Raw genomic sequence first — 20,791 nt, forward strand, 5'->3', positions numbered from 1 at the left:
CCTGACAGAAGTGCTCACACTTTCCAGTCAGCCCCCAGACATAGGAGATTTACACTAGGGTGCCCAAGGCCCATACCCCCTTCCCCATGAAGTCATGGCTAAACTAGTGCCCAACAATGGGGGGAGGCCCTGCTAGATACCTTTAACATCTTCCAGAACTTCATTGAGTCCTTCGCGGACAAAGCCTTTCTGCTTTATGCACTGTTCTAAAAAATACTCCTTGGTATTGGGGAACAGAACAGAAAAGTGCCTTTGCTGAGCTAAAACATAGCCTTGCTAGCACCCCAGCTCTGGTGCACCCTAATATGTCCAAACCTTTCTATATACAGAGAAAAGCATTGGAACTACGCTCACCCAGCAGCAATCAGGGTCCCAGAGAATTGGGGCCTATGCTTCCAGAAACTTGAGCCCTGTGGAAGCAAAATTCAATCTCCGCAAAAAAAAAAAAGTCTGCCTAACCCTTGTATGGAATCTCACTCATTGGGAATTCATTATTGGAGGTGCCAAGGTAGTAGTCCAAACCTTGCACACTCCTCTTAAGTTCATCCTTTCAGACAGAATTTAGAACGGGCAAGTCTCCAGTGCATGCACCATGCAATGGGCCCTAGCCCTTGTTAATCGTGGGGTAGATTTCAAAAAGGAACAGGCAAAATCTCCCACCTCCTACAGTCTCATAGTCACAGGAGAGCAGCATGAATGCCCTCTTACCCAGTACAACACTTCCAATGGCCTGAAGTATGGGGAGAATCCCTTGCAGAAGCACAGCTACAGGACTTTGTGTGCGGGTTCTGTGACAGTTCCTCCGCCCCCATTTCCAAACCAGGAAATGGCATTTCCAAACCAGGCTATGGAGCAAACTCCTTAAAGGTGCAGCTCGCCCCCATTCCAGTCAGGTGGCAGGGGTAGAAGCCTTTCACTTGACTTCCCCCTTGCCACTTACACAGACTCAGACTGGACTGCAAAGGCAGCCATTTGGCTTCCCATATGACTAGCTAACAACTGTAAAACTTCAGATGGTAAACCTATATCCCACATGGATAAATGGCTCTGTATAGCCGGCCTAATTCAGGATAGGAGTGCTCCCACCTGGGTTACCCATGTTAAAGGACACCAGAATAAATCCATAGGTATTTCTATTTGGAATAACTGAACAGAAGCCCTTACTAAGGAAGCCACCCTAGAAGACAGCAGAACAGACCCTGCTCTGTCCCTTTCCCAGCCAGTTAACCTTGTAATTACTAAGCAACAGTACCTCCTCCCTGTGCCTTACCTAGCTCTAGTATTTTAGAAAAGGGAGGCACCCAAACTGCATAATTAGCCATAGCAGGCAGAGATCCAAAAAGTCAATATAGGAGATAAGAGAAAGATAGAATTTTCTGTGCTATCAATCATAACAATTCAGAATACCTTTACTGGCATAACAACGTGAACATGCAGAGTCAGCAAGAAGACAAAACCACTATTACTTGAATGTTTAAACCAATCTTCTCCTCTTGGATGCACAACAGAGGAATTTAGCCACAGACTCAATGGCCTCATGGTTTTGGGTGAATAATAGGAGAAAAGTCTTATTAACATCAGATTGTCCTTCATGATTTTGCAGAAGAGGTTCTAAATACACAGCACGGATGTCACAATAAAATAAACAATACAGAAGAACGTGTACAGTACTTTCTACCTCCCTCAGACCACAAGTACAAAGCCTAGTTGAGTATGGGATTTTCTCAAACCTCCCGTACAATACAGCAGAAGGAAGAACGTTAAACCGAGCTAACATGAATGCTCTCCAAAGGTAAGGGGAAGTCAGACACGAGAAATACTCTGCCGTGGAGCCATTGGGAAAGGTTCCCCATCTCAAAGGGGAGCATCTGCCGGAGGCAAGACTTCTCAGTTCTTGTGTCTCAATATCTATGAGTCTTTGTTTGATAGAAGCAAATGCAGACCTCTCCATAAGGTAAACTAGTTCATCCAGACTAAGCCCGATTAGAGCAATTTTTTTTCCCTATATCAGCTAGCCAAGTAGATGACTGGTAATCAGTTAGCATGTGTGCAATTGGGCTATTGGGGCTGCTCCTAAAGTGCAACAGCAACCAAAATTTAATTGTTAAGATCCATGCTTTTGTCTCCAAACGTCTTTGGTTGGTCTCCAAGCATATAGTCGCATAGGGCACACACACTGGCAGCCCTAAAATTTTCCTTAGAAAATCAGATTGTATTCGTTCTACTGCTTTATTAAAAGCTGTGATCCAGATTGGAATGCCATAGAGCAATTTAGTACTAATTTTATGATTGAACACTCTAATGGCTGCAGGTACATATTGATTTCACTTAGTATAAAAGAAGTGTGTGATCGCTAGTACATTATTATTCACAGAATTTATCATTTCTTTTTTGTGGGTTACCTAACTAGCTCTATAATGGAAATGAATTCCTAGGTATCTAAAGCTTTTAACCTGTTCAATCACTCGCCCTTTTATAATCCATTAAACAGGTTTCCAGGATTTCTCGAAAACCATGATGTTAGACTTCTCAAAATTTAGAGTCAATTTATTCATTTCACGGTAATCTACAAAGCGAGACAACATCCTTTTCAATCCTATTTCTGAGAGGGATAGCAAGACCGCATCATCAGCATATAAAAGCAGCAGGATGTGCACCATCCCTAATTTTGGGCTGTGACTGTCAATTACTTTCAAAAAGGGAGCAAAGTCATTTAGAAACAGACTGAATAATAATGGGGCCAAAATGCACCCTTGCTTTACTCCAATATTAATTAGAATCTTAGGCGTTAGATTACCATCCTTGGGGTGTCTAATTTGACAGGAGGTTTCAGAGTAAAGGCTTTTGATCAAAAAAAGCAATCTCACTTCCATCCCCAAGTCCCTTAATTTCTTCCACAAAAGATCTCTGGAAACAGAGTCAAAGGCCCCCTTAAGATCTAAAAAGGCTGCATATAATTTAACAATGCAAAAAGGGCAATATCTGGGAGTATATCTATGCACTAGCCACAGAACTCCCAGTAACGGTTCTCACACCACACAGTCAAATCTCCAAAACCACAGTGTGTATATATCAAAAACATGCAAAGATTTTTATACACTATTAGCACTCGTTTACAATCAATCAATCAGTTATTGGGCTGTTTACAAAACTATTCCCACCCAAGGAGTCTGAGATCAAGGCTCAAAATTTCCTCGAGTCGTTATTTATTGTGGCTTGGAGGAGGGTTTCCCAACATCTTTGCAGAAAGGCTTTTTGCTTGTTTTTATATAATTGATGTAATGCAGCTTTAAGCTCAAAATACTCCTTGGGAGGAAACACTAGCTTCAATTCCCTATACTGGTAGTAAACATAGCACACTTGATCTTTCATATGACATTCTCTGTCAAACCAGCCTCTTGTAGATATCCCTTTGTAGATATCCTCTTGTAGATATCCCCTTTACTCGCTGCTGTTGCTCAGACTGGAACCTCAGCGCATCAGCAAGTTGCATCATGATTTTGTCATACATCTGGAGCAACTCTGGAGTCATGTTCTGATTTCTTGATAGTGAGACAAACTCTTCTAGTATAGGAGACTCTAAAATGCCCACTACCATTTGGGCAGACTTGTTGGACCAATGGATTCTAGGCATCCTATTACTTCCAGACATTCCCACCCTCGAAGGGGAACAAGGAGATTTAGCTCTAAAACCAAAGGAAAATGGTCACTTTCTATCCACCCAAGGATTGAGAAAGCTCTCACTCCATTCACCAGAGCTGGGGAAATCAGCATATAATCCACAACACTGCAGCCTTGACTCAAGGCATAAGTAAATTCACCTGGGTAATCATAAGGAGGTAAACCATTTAGATTAGCCAGGTTAAATCTCAGGGATAATTGGGCTAGGCGGATTCCAGCTTCATCGATTAGTGAATCCTTAGAGTGCCTCACATTAAGGAAATTAGGTAGGGCATTGTCTAAGGTGAAACCTAATCTCCCAACGAGGACTGCACCATCCTGTCCCACTCTGGCGTTAAAATTACCAGCCATTATGATATCCAATGCTGGGAATTTTCTTTCTAAAACCTCTAGGAACTCTAAAAGCCCATCCCAATGCAAGGCCAGGGTTTCTTTTCTTGTGCTATCAATCATATCCAGAACCCCCATGGGACTGTGCCTCTTGAGGTTAGAGGAGATTTAATACAGTTTGTATACAAGCTGGGTCACAGAGGAAATGAAATAGCAAAGAGTCCACTAGCATCTTTAAGACTAACCAACTTTATCATAGCATAAGCATAAGAGGAAATGAATTAACTTTAGACAAGGTCAAGGACACAGGTTGCTGGCCAGGTATGTGCCAGTATGTAAAACAATGGATAAACAACTCTCTCTCCTGTGCCATGGTAAATGCTGACCAAACCAGTGCGAGAGCACCCTTCCAGCATCAGAAAATAGAGGGTCCATGGTCCCATATTCAAATAGATTTTATAGGTCCCTTTCCACCCACTGCGCGAAGCAACAAGTACTGTCGCACAATTATTGATCCATTTAGCAAATGGGTCAGAGCTTTCCCCTTCCAGAACAACACGACAGCTTGCATTCTCTTTCATAACATTTAGAGTAGGTAAGGCATCACGTGGTACTTAGATTCAGATATGGAGCCCCACTTTATTGGTGAGGTCCCTCAGGAACTCTGCAAAGCTCTTGGCATTCACCAACACTTTCATATTGCAGGTCACCCTTAGTCCTCCAGCCACACTGAACACACAAACCATAGACTCAAAGAGGCTCTGTGAAAAATGGTTCATTCCTCCGGTAAAGACTGGGACATGAAACTGCTCCTTATCCTCATAGGCCTCTGCAGCACCAAAGAAATTCATGGTTTCTCCCCTCATTTAGTCATGACAGGACGTGAAATGCTCCTTCCCGAAGCTTTCTGGCTCAACACCAGACTCCTCTCCGACCTTGAAACTGTAGTTGTTAATGATGGGTGGGTCCACTGTCTCATCACAGAGGTATCCTCCATTCACAAACGAGTGGCCCTCCAGCTAGGCGCAGCCCAGCAATCTGTAAACAAAAGGCTAGGATGGGTCAGAAACCCCATCAGTGAGAAGATGGTCAACTAGTTATGTATAGGAAATTTTCTGGAAAAAACACATGCTCTTACAGCCAAATGGCAAGGTTCAGTCCGCATCGCCAAAAAAATTAGTCCTGCCGTCTATCAAGTCGAACTCCCCAAGAAGATGTTTAGCTTCAGCACTTTCATTGTTCTCAGCTTGAGGAATGGAATGGGCAACCACCAGACCAAATAGCTCCTGTTCCTCCCTTCTTCTCCTCCCATGCACTTGGCACCAGGTAAGCCACCCCAAGTGTTTTCAATTATCATTCAGCAGCTCTCTTTGACCCACACACTTCCCCAACCACCATCAATAATTGAAGCCACCCCAAGTGTCTTCAATTATCATTTAGCAGGTCTCTTTGACCCACACACTTCCCCAACCACCATCCAGTTTAGCTGAAACATTCATGGCCCATTAAGCCCTGCCAGGGGTAATTCCTTTGTGTGAATCCCTCATGCCTTCTGTAACAAGGTGGGGAGAGGAAGGAAACGGCACACCCCTTCTGAAATAGGTTGTTTCAGAAGACATAGCAGATACTTCATAAAGATTAGGAGTTATTTGTTTTGGTGCGCATTTTGTTTTTTCATATTGTAGGTAGAATAGGTTTAATCATCATCTTTTCAGACTCTCATTTCACCAAGGTCACCTCTCGAGGACAGGTGAGTATGCCTCACCACCTCCTTTGGGTCATAGGCATCTATCATCCTCTTCGCAGCCATATACGCTCAGCCAAATATCCCTGAGCTCACAATCCCGATCCCTTACTGGAACTGTAAAATAAAAATGTTTCCAGTAGACAACACACTTTGCAAAATAATGTGTTATTATACTAACGCCCCAAACCCAGCAGCACACAATAACCTATATAAATTCCACAGTTGGGACTCATCACTAAAATGTTCCTCCATCTATGAAGCCAAATGCATCCATAAGGCTTCAGAGAAGAAGAAACCTTCTGTTATAGCCCAGGGGACATCTCCATCCCAGCCATTTCAGTTTACTGTAAACCGTTGCCCAGATGGGTTACAGGCATCCCTAACAGGGACTTAACAGCAGAGAAAGTCCGCCAGCATTGTGAACTTGCTTTAATTTCAACAGCTGTCTGGAACTCAGGAGACCCCCTCCAAATTTTTATAAGGTTTGGCACTTATGCACTCCAGGACAAAGGAGACTAACTTACAATCACCTTTACAAATCCCTCAGGCTCAAACCACAGTTTGAGCATTATCAATTGGCAGAAAACTTCTTGGATGTTAACTGGGCAGGGCCTTTTGCAACAAGGTCCTCTGGACTGGGTAGTTGGTTTGACCAGGTCCCCTTGTGATCTCCACTCCTCCCTAATCCTTTTCAGATCATTAGGTATCTTAACTCTTAACATCACCTACCACGTAGAGAATTATACTCTCTCTCTAGGTTTAAAGAACTCAGTCACCTTAGTTTTCAATCCATTCATTAACATAGATGCCCTTCGTAGAGCCACCTGCCCCCTAGTTGGATCTCATGTCCTTAAGCTTGATATTCAAGAAAAGGGGCTTATGCATACACCAATGTCCATGAAAGGGGTTTGTGTCAGTCTGACAGGACTCAACACCTCTCATATGCTCCCTCTATCTGCGCCTCAGCGAACAAAGTTGGGAGGTATAGGTTCAATTATGGCAAGTTGCTGACTACTCTGCAAAAGTGAAGTGCGACTTAAAAGACTGGATAGCCCCAGTTGGAGCAGGAGCGTCTCTTACAGATGCTGCCAACATAGAGATCCTTACTAACAAGTTATTCTATTCCACCACTGGTATGTCTAAATTGGGAAATCCCATTACACAATCCCTCACTTCTGATCAGTTCCATTTTAATCACTTGGGAACAACTTATAGAGAAGGATTTCTCAGTGCTCACCTGAGAAATCCAATCCTTGCAGTACAATGTTTCAGTGGCATTAGCATGCATGCAAGCCCACACTCTCAATCTGGCCACAGCCGTGGAACAAATCCATCACTCCACTGACAGACACATTCCCATGGAAATCATACAGCTCATGAAATCCAATCTAACAAAGGGCAAATTGGAATTAGAAGACTATTAGAGACTGGTTAATGCCTCATACAATCCATTCTCCCCCATCACAAACTGTGTCTCTTTATCATTATTGTCACACTTCAAGAATCCTTTCCCATTTACCCCCTCATTTCCCTTGGCTTGCAGATGAGCACCAAGGACGTTCTCTGTTCCAGAGATTGCAACCACTGGGCTAGAGCTTCTTCCTCTTACTGGCAGAAGAAGGCCGAAGAAGGCTCTTGGCACAGAGAAAACTTAGGCTTCGTCTGCGACAGTGATGCCTTAGAAGAGCACCACCCCTGCCTAGCCCCCAGGAAGAGCCAACAAGGTCAGTGCTCCTACAATGTCATTCAGGAGGAGAAGCCAGCCATTATTTACATAGGGAAAGTCTGTGCCTGCATTAGAACCCCTTTCAGCACAGTCCTCCTCAATTCCAACAGAATACAGCCCATGGTTTCCATGATACACTGATGCTTTTGCAATCTGACTACTGTCAATGGCTGTGACTTCCACTTCACAGTCCCTTACTGAATCTGACAGGAAATAAATTTATCCTCCAACCTCATTCATTCAGTTTCCCCAGTATTCTTAAGTATAGGTCTGGAGCTCATTCACAACCTCCTTACACACCCCTTCCTTCAAAGGGAACTCCAAAAAAGGTTGCCAAGGGCCAAGTCATTCTTACAGTCACACACAACAGCACATGGATTGCCAACATTTCCACTGAAGTTGCTTTCTCAGGCCACCACTCGTGGTAGGAGTCTCTATTTGGGTGGTCTGAGCACACCACCAGCATTCTTAATGTCATGCACCACCCCATTGTTGTGATTGTTGCTTTTCAGGTTCTTTTAGTTGTATTTTTCCTCGCTCTCACTTGCTGGGTGAGATGCCAGCTCGTCAGGTGAGAGATCCTGAGTGTCCTGGCATGGTACAGCAGGCCTGGGTCAACCTAGGCTGCCCACCTCAGCTGCTTCCCAGTTTTTTTTCTTTTTCAATTTCTATTCTTTAACTTTTATTTTGGGGGACAGAGTCCCCTGGAACTCTGTACAGTAGCCCCCTTGGAGGAGGAGCCAGTTCCTCTGGGCCAGGAACAACAGAAAGCTAATCGTTCTTTGTCTCAGTCCCCTCAGTTCCCTCAGTGAGAGTTCCAAATCCAAGCACATCTGCAATTCTCACTAAAGGCAAACCTGGCTACCCTTCCTGGTTCTGGAGGCCTGACACACACCCCATCTGAAGACCTCCAGCTTTCTCAGGGGTCCTCCACTTTGTTAGTCACCCCAACAGTCATGCTGATCAGTATCCACAAGCAGCTTTTTGAACAACTATCAGCGTAGACTTTCATAACACAGTTTCCTTCTTTTGGCAAAGGTTTGCTTTTTGACCTTTCTTGCCATTTTTTCTGTGCGTTTTTTAGTATGTTGCCTAATCTGCATAACCAGAAGGCTTTGCAGAAGCATGTGCCCCGAATCACACAGACTCAGGAAGACCTCCATAACTTCAGCCTTTTTTGCTTAAGCTTCGCCACTACTGGTCTTTTAACCTCAGAGGAAACTGTCAGCTCAGCTAGCTCTGTTTTTCTCTGAAGGCTCCTTCATCAAGCCTAACAGCTCTGGCTGTGCAGGGCCTCACCGCTAACCTTTTTCAGTTCCTTTCTGACCTGCAGGCTCCCAAGCCTGAATCCACCAGCCTGTAGACCCCATCCACACAGTCATACACACATCCCTTCCTCCACTCGCTCCCCATTTCAAAGCCATTGTTTATGCCTCTGCCCCTGCCTGTCTGCACCCAGCCATCCACAGCTAGCTGTTAACACCTCTCCACAACTATCTAGATGCTCATCTTGGACTGGGGGGGAGGGGGGCGCAGAGGTGATCTCAAAGTACTTGTGTGTCTCAGCACAAATTGTTTGTGATGATGATGATCATTTTGGACTCTAGGGGCGGGTTACTGTCAAACCCTCCTCGCCATATTAACTGCTCAAGCATATAGTTATGTTTACTCATGATTTTCATGTATGTGCCTTTTAGATTTCATTTGTTGTTCCATTTAACTTGCTTCATTTGCCTTAAGACAGTGTTTTATTTGCTCTGTTTGCTATTTGGGTGTCCTGTGTTCCAATTTTTTTCTTTACTATTTGATTGTTTTGCAATGTACTTTTATTTTTAAGTTTGATTTTTTAAGGGAACCCTTCTCCTTCCAATGCCCTGGTTCACAGAAACAACATTGATTTTTACTTTTTAATCTGGCTCATTTTATTTTTTTGCCCAACACCTTTTTTCAGTTGATGACCCTTTTCCTATCCTTCTTTCCCTACCCCTCATTCCCTCCTCCTTCTCTCCTCTTTCTTGGAACCTCCATCTTATTTTACTTTTTCATATAAGTGCAATGAAGTCATATGCCGAAGTCGTATTTCCTTTGTTGGGGGGGGCACTGTTAGCAGTCAGACCCCTCCTTCCACTGAGGAGCAGTTTATGAACATAAAATCATAAACACCCTCATATAGCATAAGTGTAAACTATTGCCTGGCCTGAAATAAAAACAAAATAGATGCCAGCGAGGCAAGAGTCTGGAAAAATATTTTTAAAAGAGAATCAGAGGCTAGATGAATAAACACCCCCTCCAAGGCCCAGAGAAATGCATAATTTAGGACAATGAGGCTCCCAAGAAGCTCCTAGCTAATCTCATCCATGCCATTTCACTTCCCTTCACCCACTTACCTTGATTAAGCACCATCTAATGCTATTCAGCAAACCATCTAATACTCTCAGGGTCATCAAGCCTCTCCCAACCCATTATCCACCTCCAGAAAACCGATCAAGTTATTGTTTGGGGGGCAAAGATGTCAGCTTGCCCCAGGGAGCTTTTTGCCCTATATCTGTGTGAATGTTCTTGAATTCATCCACATGTCCCCAAATCCATTTGGACCTCTTCTCTTCTCCATGAAATGCTGGTCATTTTGCTGCTGTGTCTGTAAACCCCTATCTTCAAGACTGGTAATTATCGCCCTCCCCGAAACTGCTTTCTTTCCCTTTCCTCCCTGATTTTCTCTTAGTCAGTCTTGTATGTGTGCTGTATGTGATTTTTTTATATTTGCCCTTTTATCTCTCTCTTAATAAAAAACATTCCAGTTGAAGTGCTGGCTGCTTTATTTTGAGAGTTCTCTTAAGGGAATAATCACCGTAAACATATGTGATGAATCCCAGTTACTCCCTCTTGCTTGTTTACTTTAAGCTAATTCCCCCAACTAATTAGAAGACTACCTATTTAGATAGCATTTCAAACATTATCTTCTTGCAGGTCATCAAAAATCCCATGAATGTGCTCCTAAGTGGGTATCCAAGTGTGGCTGGGTACTCTGATCTGAAATTCTAGCATGTCTATGCAGGAAACATTCTTTCGTTACCCAGCACTGGATCTTTTCCCTCTCTTATCAAGTGACCAAAACATCACTAGAGTCAACTTGAAGGAATCCTAGCAAAAACAAAGCCCTAAACCACCACCAGCTGGAAAGCAGTGTGACCAGCACCTCATGCAATGTACTAGGCTATAAAAGCAGGCTATTTGCCACAATACATTCTATAGCCATGTTTATACTCAGATACAATTTTTTTTTGTAGCTATGCAGGCTTGACCTCATTTTCCTGAAGCTTAATATATAACATGCCAAGCTCTCCAACTAGAACAAAGGTTTGTACAAAACCAGTAGGAGGAGTCAGAACATTTTCACCATCACTAAAACAACGGTTCCAAGACAAAAAATCAAAACTTCTTGACAATCAATCCATATTCTATTTTGTTTTTAAGATAAACTCACTTCTTTCATCCACAGCAACTTAGGTGGCTGCATCTCGACAGACATCACACCACCAACAGAGCACAAGACACTGTGCCGAGTCTCATTGATGCGTCTTACTTGGTCAGACGCACGATGGTCCAGCCACATGATGATGTTTCTGTTGCAGTCTCCTGTAAAAGGCAAGATCAAACCCAGATTTAAAAAGCACCTTGAGAAATGTCTCTGAATATATTCATGTTCCTTTACTGCTCCCTTTCTGCTTTTACTCTGGCTAGGTTAACTGGGGCAAATCTATCCAAATTTGTATCAACTTACATTTGAGGCTGGCAACTAGTTTAATTCTTGTCTCATGAGAATACTTTAAAAAAAACTTTAAACCACAGGAAACATTTGGCAAAAAGTGGAGAGTCCTCTATTGGTTTCATTCTTTTCTTTTTGGCAGGAAAAAATAGAATTCTCACAAGAAAAGCAGAGTTGGCTAGTTGGGGGCTGATAAGTGAGGTACCACGGCATCTATTTCACACCTAGTGCTTTATTCTTTTTATGTTAACTTTCATTAACATATATTAACTTATGTTAACGTAAGTTAACAAAAATTAACTTAGGTTAACTTTTGGCCAAGATCTTTTGGAGTCGATTGTTAAGAATACAGAGCTGATACCCAGCTTTACATTATCTAAGTCTCTGGAAGCAGTTGTGAAGGTTCTCAGCCAGAGTCTCGAGGGCATGGTCAAGTGGCTGAGGACAAAGTGAAACTTAATCCAGACAAGATGGAGATTATGATAGTTGGAAAGATAGTGTTTGGCTGGGATTGATTTGCCAGGCTAAAGTACAGTTAAGTTTTCCTTAGCAGATCAAATTAAGAGTTTGCTGGTATTCTTGAACATGGCCTTGTGACAGGATAAATGCACTGGTGCTGTTGCTAGGAGCAACTTCTTTCAATTACATCTAGTTTACTATCTGGCCCTTTATTTAGGTTCCACAGATCTAGCCACACTGATCCATACTACTGTATCCTCCAGTGGTGGCTGCTGTATTAGAGATCACTGCTGTGATGGCTGCTGCCATTTGAGACAGTGAATGTGTTTTCTGCTGGAGAGACACAGATCCTGATAGGAGATCAAGTAGATTGACAGGAGGAAGAAATGGAGGTTGGATGTTTATTAATGGCACAGTAGGTGGCATTGGAACCGAGGTCAAATGTGATTCAGAGGCCTTTGATATCATGGCCTCTGGTGCAGGCCTGATGGAGGGAGTGTCCATATAGGCTGGACCTAGGAGCAGGATAGATAGTAACAGTGCCAGTGTAAGGAGGAGATCAAGATGGGTAGCTGCGTTTGTCTGTAGCAGCAGAAAAGAGCAAGAGTCCAGTAGCACCTATAAGACTAACAAAATGTGTGGTAGGGTAAGAGCTAGCGTAAGTCGCAGTTCACTTCTTCAGATACCTGGTATCTGAAGAAGTGAACTTTGACTCACAAAAATTCATACTCTACCACAAATTTTTTTAGTCTTATAGATGCTACTGGATTTTTGCTCTTTTCTAGCGTGAGGAGTAGGAGATAATCAGTAGGAACAACATCAAGATGCAAAACAGTATTAAGATGGGGATTGACAGTACCAACAGCAACACAAAACCAGTCAGTTTGATGCACAAAGACCACAAAAACCAAAACCAATCAGTATGATGCACAAAGACCACAAAGAAGTAACAGTTTTATTTCAAAGGGCAGGTATTTGGTAAAAGGTGAACTGCTTAGCCAATCTGACTGTACTGTTTGAATCCTGCTGATGGAATGTTTTATTCATTTACAATTTTTGTTGCTTTGTTAACTACCTTGAGCCTAAAGAGACAAGGCAGGATATAAATATTGTAAATTAGAGTATAAAATTAAAGCCCGGGACAATGAGAATTGCAAAATAGGACAGCAGAAGCTGTCTTTCCTTTCCCTCAATTGGTTTGCATACATGTATTTATCTTTAAAACTCCTATTTTGTTCTTCCACAATAGTATGCAGTAATCCCAAACCCTTGGTAGCATTCTCTCTGGTAACCTCCTAGAAGTCACACACTAAAGTAAGAACAGGAAGAGTCTGCCACATTAGGTTATCATCATCTCCGTAATAGGCATTAGTGTGTGGTAAAAACAACAGCATTCGTGTCTGTCACTTCGGAAGCACTGAACAAGCAGGTCCCATGTAAGATCAGAGTCATTTCAGAGAAAATACAGCCTCTCTGGAATGTCTTCTTGCATTCCAGATTGCTTAAATTTCATCTTTACCTGTTATGTACATTTGACTGTTTCAATAGCAGTATTTTTTTTTAAGCACTGGACATCTTGATGGTTCAGTCTGAGAGTCCTACCTTCAAAGTTGACTGCCAAGGGGTGAAAATTATTATCCAAGACAACAAGGGAACAGGTAGCATCAAAACCAAGTCCTCGAATGTGCCCAACATCAATCCGTTCAATAACTTTCTAAGGAAACACAAGGAAGAAGCATTTAGGTAGAAACCAGAGTCCGGCACACATAAAGGTCAACACACATTCACAACACTGATATCTACAGAGACTTAAAATGAGCAGTTAGGACAACAGCACAAAGGCACTAGTTTTGTTTTTTTACAAAGTTCTGTTTAACTACTTTACATGTAGGTGTGAATTCAAAAATGTATGCCGACTACATATGTAATAAAGAAAATGCCTTACACTGAAGGAAACTACTTGGTCTTCTAGCTCAGTGCCATCTACTCAGACAGCAGTTGTACAAAATCTCAGACAGATGAACTACTATAGCCCTTTGTCCGGGTGGGCCAGGCTCTTGGGGCATGCCCAGAGTTTTCATCTGCCAACTCCTGCACTTCTAGGTGATACTCTCTACCATACAACAATGATGTAAAACCTAAGACTCACGGCTGTCACCATCTAAAAGTCATTTGGTGGAGGATAAACTGTTTTGGCAGATCCGCCTGCCTTTAAAAACAAGTGTATATTAGTTTTTAGCTATGTGTTTTAACTACGTATTGTTTTTTACTTGTTGCTGGATATTTATGATGTTTGTGTCCTTAAAGATTTTGTTGCTTTGTTAGTTGAGTCTGTGGAGATACAGCTGCAAATAAATATTTTAAAATAGGTTAATCAATCTAAATTTCAGGGACCAAGAACACCTTCTCTCCAGCTCTTAAGTCAATAGGATATTATTTCAGCTGAGGCTATCTGCTCTCTTGGAAGAAGCAGCTTAAATCCACCATTCTCTGTCTGTACCGTAATGCTTTTAAATGAACAAAATAAATTCACTCGTGTGATGCCGGAAGTTCCAAATTCCACATCATCAGTTATGGTAAGATCAGAGTTGGCTTTGCGATAGTACCGACAGTAACGATAGTAGTGCAGAAACTTGTTATATACTTTTGGCTGAAGATTTTTTTCCCCCAAGCATCACTCTTAGTAACACTGGCATACAATGAGATGAAAGAAACATTGTGGAAATCCCAGGTATTGTCCCTATTGGTTAAAATAGGTTTATCCGAAGATTATTTAAGGAGCTACGACTATATAGCTGCTAGATGTCTAATTAAACAAAGACTACTGGACGTAATTGCACAACATAACCAGGGGCTTCCTGGTATCATGAGTTCAGCAACTTTGTATAAACAACTTATATCTCATCCTATAGCTCAGCCAGCTTATTTGGATGACCTAACGGTCACAGAGTATAGGATGACATTCACTAGGGCTCGGAAGAATATACTTCACTTGGCAGAAGTGAAAGGCTGTTATAACAAGATCCCACTTGTTGATTGTGTATGCCCCTGTGATCATAAATCTATTGAAGATATGAGCCATGTTATGTTTCGATGCCCGAGATTTGCAACTATCCAGGAGAAGTGTCTTAGAAATATTTTACAACGGATGACAGGGAGATCAGAGCAAGATAAATTAGTGGCGCTGTTGGCAGATAAGAATAAAAGGATTACAATGCATGTGGCAAAGTTTGTAACATCAGTAAACAAAATACAGTTGAGACTATTGAAGTAAGTTTTTTTATTTAAAGGTATTAATAATAAGTTTTTATTAGTAGGATTTATTATATTATATGCTGCTATGGATTTTATGGATTTAGAGTTTTAGATAGAGATTTGTTAACTTTTGTTTAAATTCTATGATGTAGTAATTTAGTATTAATATTATTGTATTTTTCTTGTTATTTGCTATGGCTGTGCTGAAGCAATAAACCATTCTGGCTGGCTGGCTTTTAAATGAAAGGTTTGTTTAGTGCAGTACCCAGAGAGTGGAAGGGAAAGGGTTAAAAACCTGCATGAAGAGAGAATGATTGACAGGCTGTTCTCCCCCCGCCCCCCGCCACCCAGTGATTGGCCAGTGAGAAGGTAACAATTGGTGATGACAGAATTGTTAAAGGAGATGAAGTCTGACAAGGAGGGTCAGACTAGTAATCCTCTGTGGGAGGAAAAAGGAAAAGTTTGCCCTAACTAGGACAGCTTTAAGTTTATGGAAGACTTTTAGTTAAAGTACTTAAGTGTGACAGCCAACACTAATTTACATAGACAAGATAGAACTGAAGGAAGGGGTTGTTGTTGGAAGAGGAAGTGGGTAGTAAAAGGAGATTCCCTTCTGTCAAATGATCAGGGTTATGTCTTTTGGAGAAGAATAATTCATGCCCAGTGTCTAAAAAAGGGGGTTTTGGCTCTGAGGAGGTCCCTGGGTCTGATGTAATGGGTAAAGAGTGCTGTGTTGAAGTCAGAACACCTAAGCTGTAAAGTGGAATCTATAAAGGAACCTTGTTAATGCAACCTAAGTCTGAAACTGCCAACCTCTCAGTTTTTAAGATATATGACTACTGAAACTAAACTTTAAGAAGATTATTTTGCCTAATGCTTGTGAAGTATTCTGTTCTACAGTCAATGTTTAACTCAATGTTTACTTTCCCTGCCTACCTATCTACCAACCCTGCCAGTTTAATAAACCTGCTGTTTCCTTTTGAACTTTTCTCATCCTCTAGTGCCATTTCATTTAAAGAAGACATGGACTCTTGCTTCCCCCCTCCCAAATATTTGGGCTGGGATATAAGTCATAAATACGTATGCTTAAAGTGTGGGACACAAAGACCTTTAAATAACACCCAGAGATACGCTACCAGAGGCTGCCTAGCCACAGCAAGCAATCTTGACAGTTTTGGATGGAAAATCTGCCTCACAGCGGAGGAGTGAGTGGAACTTATGTCCAATCAAAGTTGGGGTCCCTTATAGCTGCTTATTATTAGACTCTTGGAAGTTCAATACAAGGATTTCCTGATTCAGCCTGAAGTGTATTTACTGAATGGCCAATACTTTCTATGGTAAATGTATTGTTTCAATGGAACTAGCATAATTAATTTGCTCAGGACTATACTCTATATTTTATGTACCAAGTTTTCAAGCTGCTTTTCAAAGTGCCATACAAAAATGGAAAACACAATATAAGAATACAAAAAATTGGATCCACATAATATCAAATGATAAAACAGCAGCAATAAAAAAGATATAAAGATTAAATAAGAGAAATTATGAATTAAAAAATTGCTATAAAGTCACTGAAAGGTGAATTTCAAAGGATAAGGCATTTCAAATTCCTAGCAAAATAATAAAGAGTCCAGTAGCACCTTTAAGACTAACCAACTTTACTGTAGCATAAGCTACTACAGACTAACACGGCTAACTCCTCTGGATCAAATTTCTAGGGGCCACCAATAAAGAGGCATTTCTATTTGTAGAGACCAACCTGGCAACTATGCAGAATTTGAATCAAATAGAAGGCTCAATATTTCCCAAGATAACCTGTAAAGCTTTGAAAAGTTTGGCTCCTATGTAAAGTCATAACTTTGAATTTGATCTTTTGGAGAAATGATGCTGCCTGCAAATGAAAAATGATGTCAGACTATGGAATCCCAGGTATCTAGAGTTCATCTCCCCCCTTCTGCAAGCACAAAGTTCCTTGATTCCAAAAGGTTTATTGAAAGACAATGCTCAAGATACAAGTATCCATATTCCAAGGATTTTAGGCCTTGGCTGAACGGAAGCTTTGTTGAGAATGACACATAAAATGAAAGTAACAACATTTCAAACACCCCTTCCCAGCCTCCCCCCTTAGTCCTGTCTAGAAGGCCTGGGAAGGCGAGGACATCAAGGTCGGCCAGGCTGATAAGAATTCTTCGTTCCCATGGATATAGGCAGCCTGGGCAGCACCTGGGCCTGGAGGGAGAGAACTAAATAACTACAGATTATAACTGGAGAACATGGCGTAGCTTTGGCTTGAGAACTGACATTCTGACATTCTGCCTCCCTTAAGACCCCTCCCCTCACCCTTCTGCCCCTGCTTTTTCTGGGTACTTTTTATGGAACTTAGCAACCAGTCTAGGAGCATTTACATAAGAAGCATCTACCCACTCACGAAACCCCTCCTCAAAGTCTTTCCACCTAACTAGGTAAAAGAGCTTATTGTATCTGCGCTTGGAATCCAAGATTTCCTCAATTTCATAGTGAACTTGGTTCTCTATCATGGTTGGGTGTGGCACCAATTTGCTGGGATGCCACTCATCAGGAAGAGGTGCTTTCTTGAGTAGGCTGATGTGGAAAGATGGGTAGACCTGGCGCAGATTTTTTGGTAAATCCAGTTCTACAGTCACATCATTGATTACTTTCTTTATTGGGAAGAGTCCCAAGTATTTCAGGCCCAACTTTTTACTAGGCTGTTCTGTCCTGAAGTTTTTTGTGGAGACATACACTTCATCTCCTGGGTGTAATTTCCACTGTGCCACACGATGGCGATCTGCATACTTTTTGTAGTCAGCTTTGGCTTTGTTCAAGGTTTTTTGGATTTCCGCCCACTGTTTTGCCAGGGCGGTCCACCATTTGCTCAAGTCTCCTGAGCAGTTGCTGGGAGGTTGCTCTTCGAAGGGGAACGCTACTCCCTCGTAGCCATGGACGATTTTAAAGGGAGTCTCTCCTGTTGAGCTGTGTACCGCATTATTATATGCGTACTCGGCAAGATGCAAGAGCTGGATCCAATTATCTTGTTGGAAATTAATATAGCATCGGAGGAACTGCTCTAGTACTTGATTAGTTCTTTCAGACTGCCCATCGCTCTGGGGATGGTGGATGGAGCTTATTCCTTGTTTGATGCCTGCCAAGTTGGCAACAAATTGAACTCCGTGATCCGATATTACCTTGGAAGGAAAAGAATGCAGTCTTACAATATGTTTCATGAACAGACTGGCCACCTTTTTTGCTAACGGAATACTGGAGCATGGGATGAAGTGGGCTTGTTTGAAGAACAGATCCACCATGACTAGAATACAGGTGCAACCCTTGGATGGGGGAAGATCAGTAATAAAGTCCATAGAAATCACTTCCCAAGGTCTGCTGGGAGTCTCTAAGGGTTGTAGTAGTCCCAGGGGCTTCCCCCTTCTGGGTTTCGCCATGACACACGTAGGGCAGGAAGCTACATATTGAGATACATCCCTTCGAATACTGGGCCACCAAAACTGTCTTTGTATTAAATGTAAGGTTTTTAGGTATCCAAAGTGGCCGGCGGTCCGAGCATCGTGACATTGTTGTAGCACCAGCCTTCTCAAACTTCCTTTCTGCTTCTGTAAATTTTCTGGACAAATATGCACAGGGCCGTACCTGACCACTTTCCCCTTTTTGCATGAGGACGTCTCCAATGGCAGAGTCACTGGCATCCACTTGTACTATGAACGTTTTATTCTCATCGGGGTGTTGTAGAACCGGCTCGGTAGTAAACCGATCCTTCAGCATTTCGAATGCTAGCTGACAGCTTGGGATCCAAAGGAGTCAGGCCGTGGGTTTGGCTGTTTGCTCCCCCCTCCCTTTTGTCTTAAGTAATTCTGTAAGGGGGAGAGCTATCTGGGCAAAGCCTTCAATGAATTGTCTGTAAAAATTAGCAAAGCCCAGGACCGATTGTAATTGTTTGCGTATGGTGGGCGCCTGCCACTCTTGCACAGCTCTGACCTTTGCTGGGTCCATTTTTAGTCCTTGTCCTGATATGCGGTAGCCTAAATAGTCCAATTATTTTTTGTGAAATTCACATTTGGACAGCTTGATTGGGAGCCTGTGGCAGCTCAGGGTGGCAAGGACTTTCTGGATTAATTTTACATGTGCTTCTTTATTTTCTGAATAAATAAGCACGTCATCAAGGTAAACAACAACTCCTTTGTACAAAAATTCATGTAGGACCTCATTTATCATTGACATGTAAACCGAAGGGGCCCCAGATAAGCCAAATGGCATGACCAAATATTCATATTGTCCTAAGGGGGTATTGAACGCGGTTTTCCATTCATCCCCCTCCCTTATTCTAACATGAAAATATGCATCTTTGAGATCCAATTTTGAGAAGATCTTAGCCTGCGCCACTTCACTTAGCAGGTCACAGATTAGCGGGATCGGATAGGCGTTGGTCATAGACACAGCATTAATGCCTCAAAAGTCTGTACACAGTCTGAGCCCCCAATCCTTTTTCTTCACAAACAACACAGGGGCTGCATGTGGGGAGCTAGCCAGGCGAATGAATCCTCTCTCCAGATTCTTGTCTATGAATTTGCTGAGTTCTTGTCTCTCTGCCGGACTCATGGAATATAACTTTCCTTTGGGGAGCTTCTCTCCTGGGATTAATTCAATAGCACAGTCCGTGTTATCCGCCTCCTCCTCACTAAAGGCGTGAGCCAGGTCTTGATACTCTAGAGGGATTAAAATTAGCTCTTCAGCGGTTAACAGAGCGACCTCTGAATTCGTGGGGGCTACTGCACCCCATTCTGCCTTCCAACGGTGTTTTTGGCAATATTCCAGATCAAATACTATCATTCCTTTGGCCCAGTTGATGTAGGGGTTGTGATCCCACAACCACCTACTGCTTAAGATGAGTGGGTATTTGGCTGCTTGGCTTACAATAAATGGACGTACTTCCCAATGTTTGCCCATGCCTGTGAGCACTTCCTCTGTTTCTAGAACCGCTGGGTTCATATTAGATCCGTCCATTTGTTCAAAGATAATTGGGACTTTTAGTTCATGCGTTTCTAGTCCCAGTCCGTTTACTAGTGCTGGTGCTATAATATCCCGGGAGCATCCTGAGTCAATTAAGGCTTGGACTCGAATGTGGGTCCCCCTCTTAGGATTTACTAGCATAACGGGAACAAATAATATGGCCCCTCTTTCTCTCACCTCCTCCGGGGTGGTCTTCTCCTCGATCTGCCGTTGGGGCCTCCTCACGACAGATCCATCTCGTTTCCCGATGGCGGGCTGAGCTCATCGGCCTCCAAGCTGTGGGCTTCGAACTCCATGCACACTTCTTCTGCCTCTAAACTGGTTTCTGAGCGCCCCTTCTTAGGTAAACCCTGGCCCCTGCTGGATTGTGGGGCTGGAGTGGGATGCGCCGGGGGTGCCGGCGCCTGCACCCGAAGGGGGCATTGGGCTGCAAAATGCCCAGTTTCCACATTGGAGGCATAGTCCTTGTCTCCATCTCGTCTCACGGGCTCCTCTCACAGCGGGAGCACCCCGTCCTCCCCGCTGACTTGGCGGGACTCTTCGGGTCCCCGTGGCCTGTTGTTGCTCCACCATTCGAACAACTTGGGTGCGATTCTCCACTTCGCAAGCCAGTTGTATCCACCCCAGAAGCGTTGGTGGATCATCTTGCATTAGCGCCCTGTCCAGTAACCTAGGGTTCATCCCATTCCGAAAGAGTACAATTTTGGTTCCTTCCTCTTGATGTGGGCACTTGGCTGCCAGCTGACAGAACTTGGCTGCATAATCTCTCACTGACTGGGATCCTTGC

At 42.8% G+C, this 20,791-nt stretch overlaps 1 protein-coding gene across 3 annotated transcripts in view; it reads right to left on the minus strand.

The window, feature by feature from the left end:
* Window positions 1–20,791, minus strand: part of FGGY (FGGY carbohydrate kinase domain containing) — a 327,353-nt gene that overhangs the window by 272,029 nt on the left and 34,533 nt on the right. For all 3 annotated transcript variants that reach the window (XM_054981972.1, XM_054981970.1, XM_054981971.1), the window contains exons 3-4: window positions 13,312–13,423; window positions 10,969–11,120 (exon numbers count right to left, since the gene is read on the minus strand). In XM_054981972.1, the coding sequence (XP_054837947.1) occupies window positions 10,969–11,120; window positions 13,312–13,423 (264 nt within the window). The remainder of the gene's footprint in view (window positions 1–10,968; window positions 11,121–13,311; window positions 13,424–20,791) is intronic.

This window comes from Eublepharis macularius, chromosome 5 (genome assembly GCF_028583425.1).
Source record: "Eublepharis macularius isolate TG4126 chromosome 5, MPM_Emac_v1.0, whole genome shotgun sequence".
In the NCBI taxonomy this organism is placed as follows: Eukaryota; Metazoa; Chordata; class Lepidosauria; order Squamata; family Eublepharidae; genus Eublepharis; species Eublepharis macularius.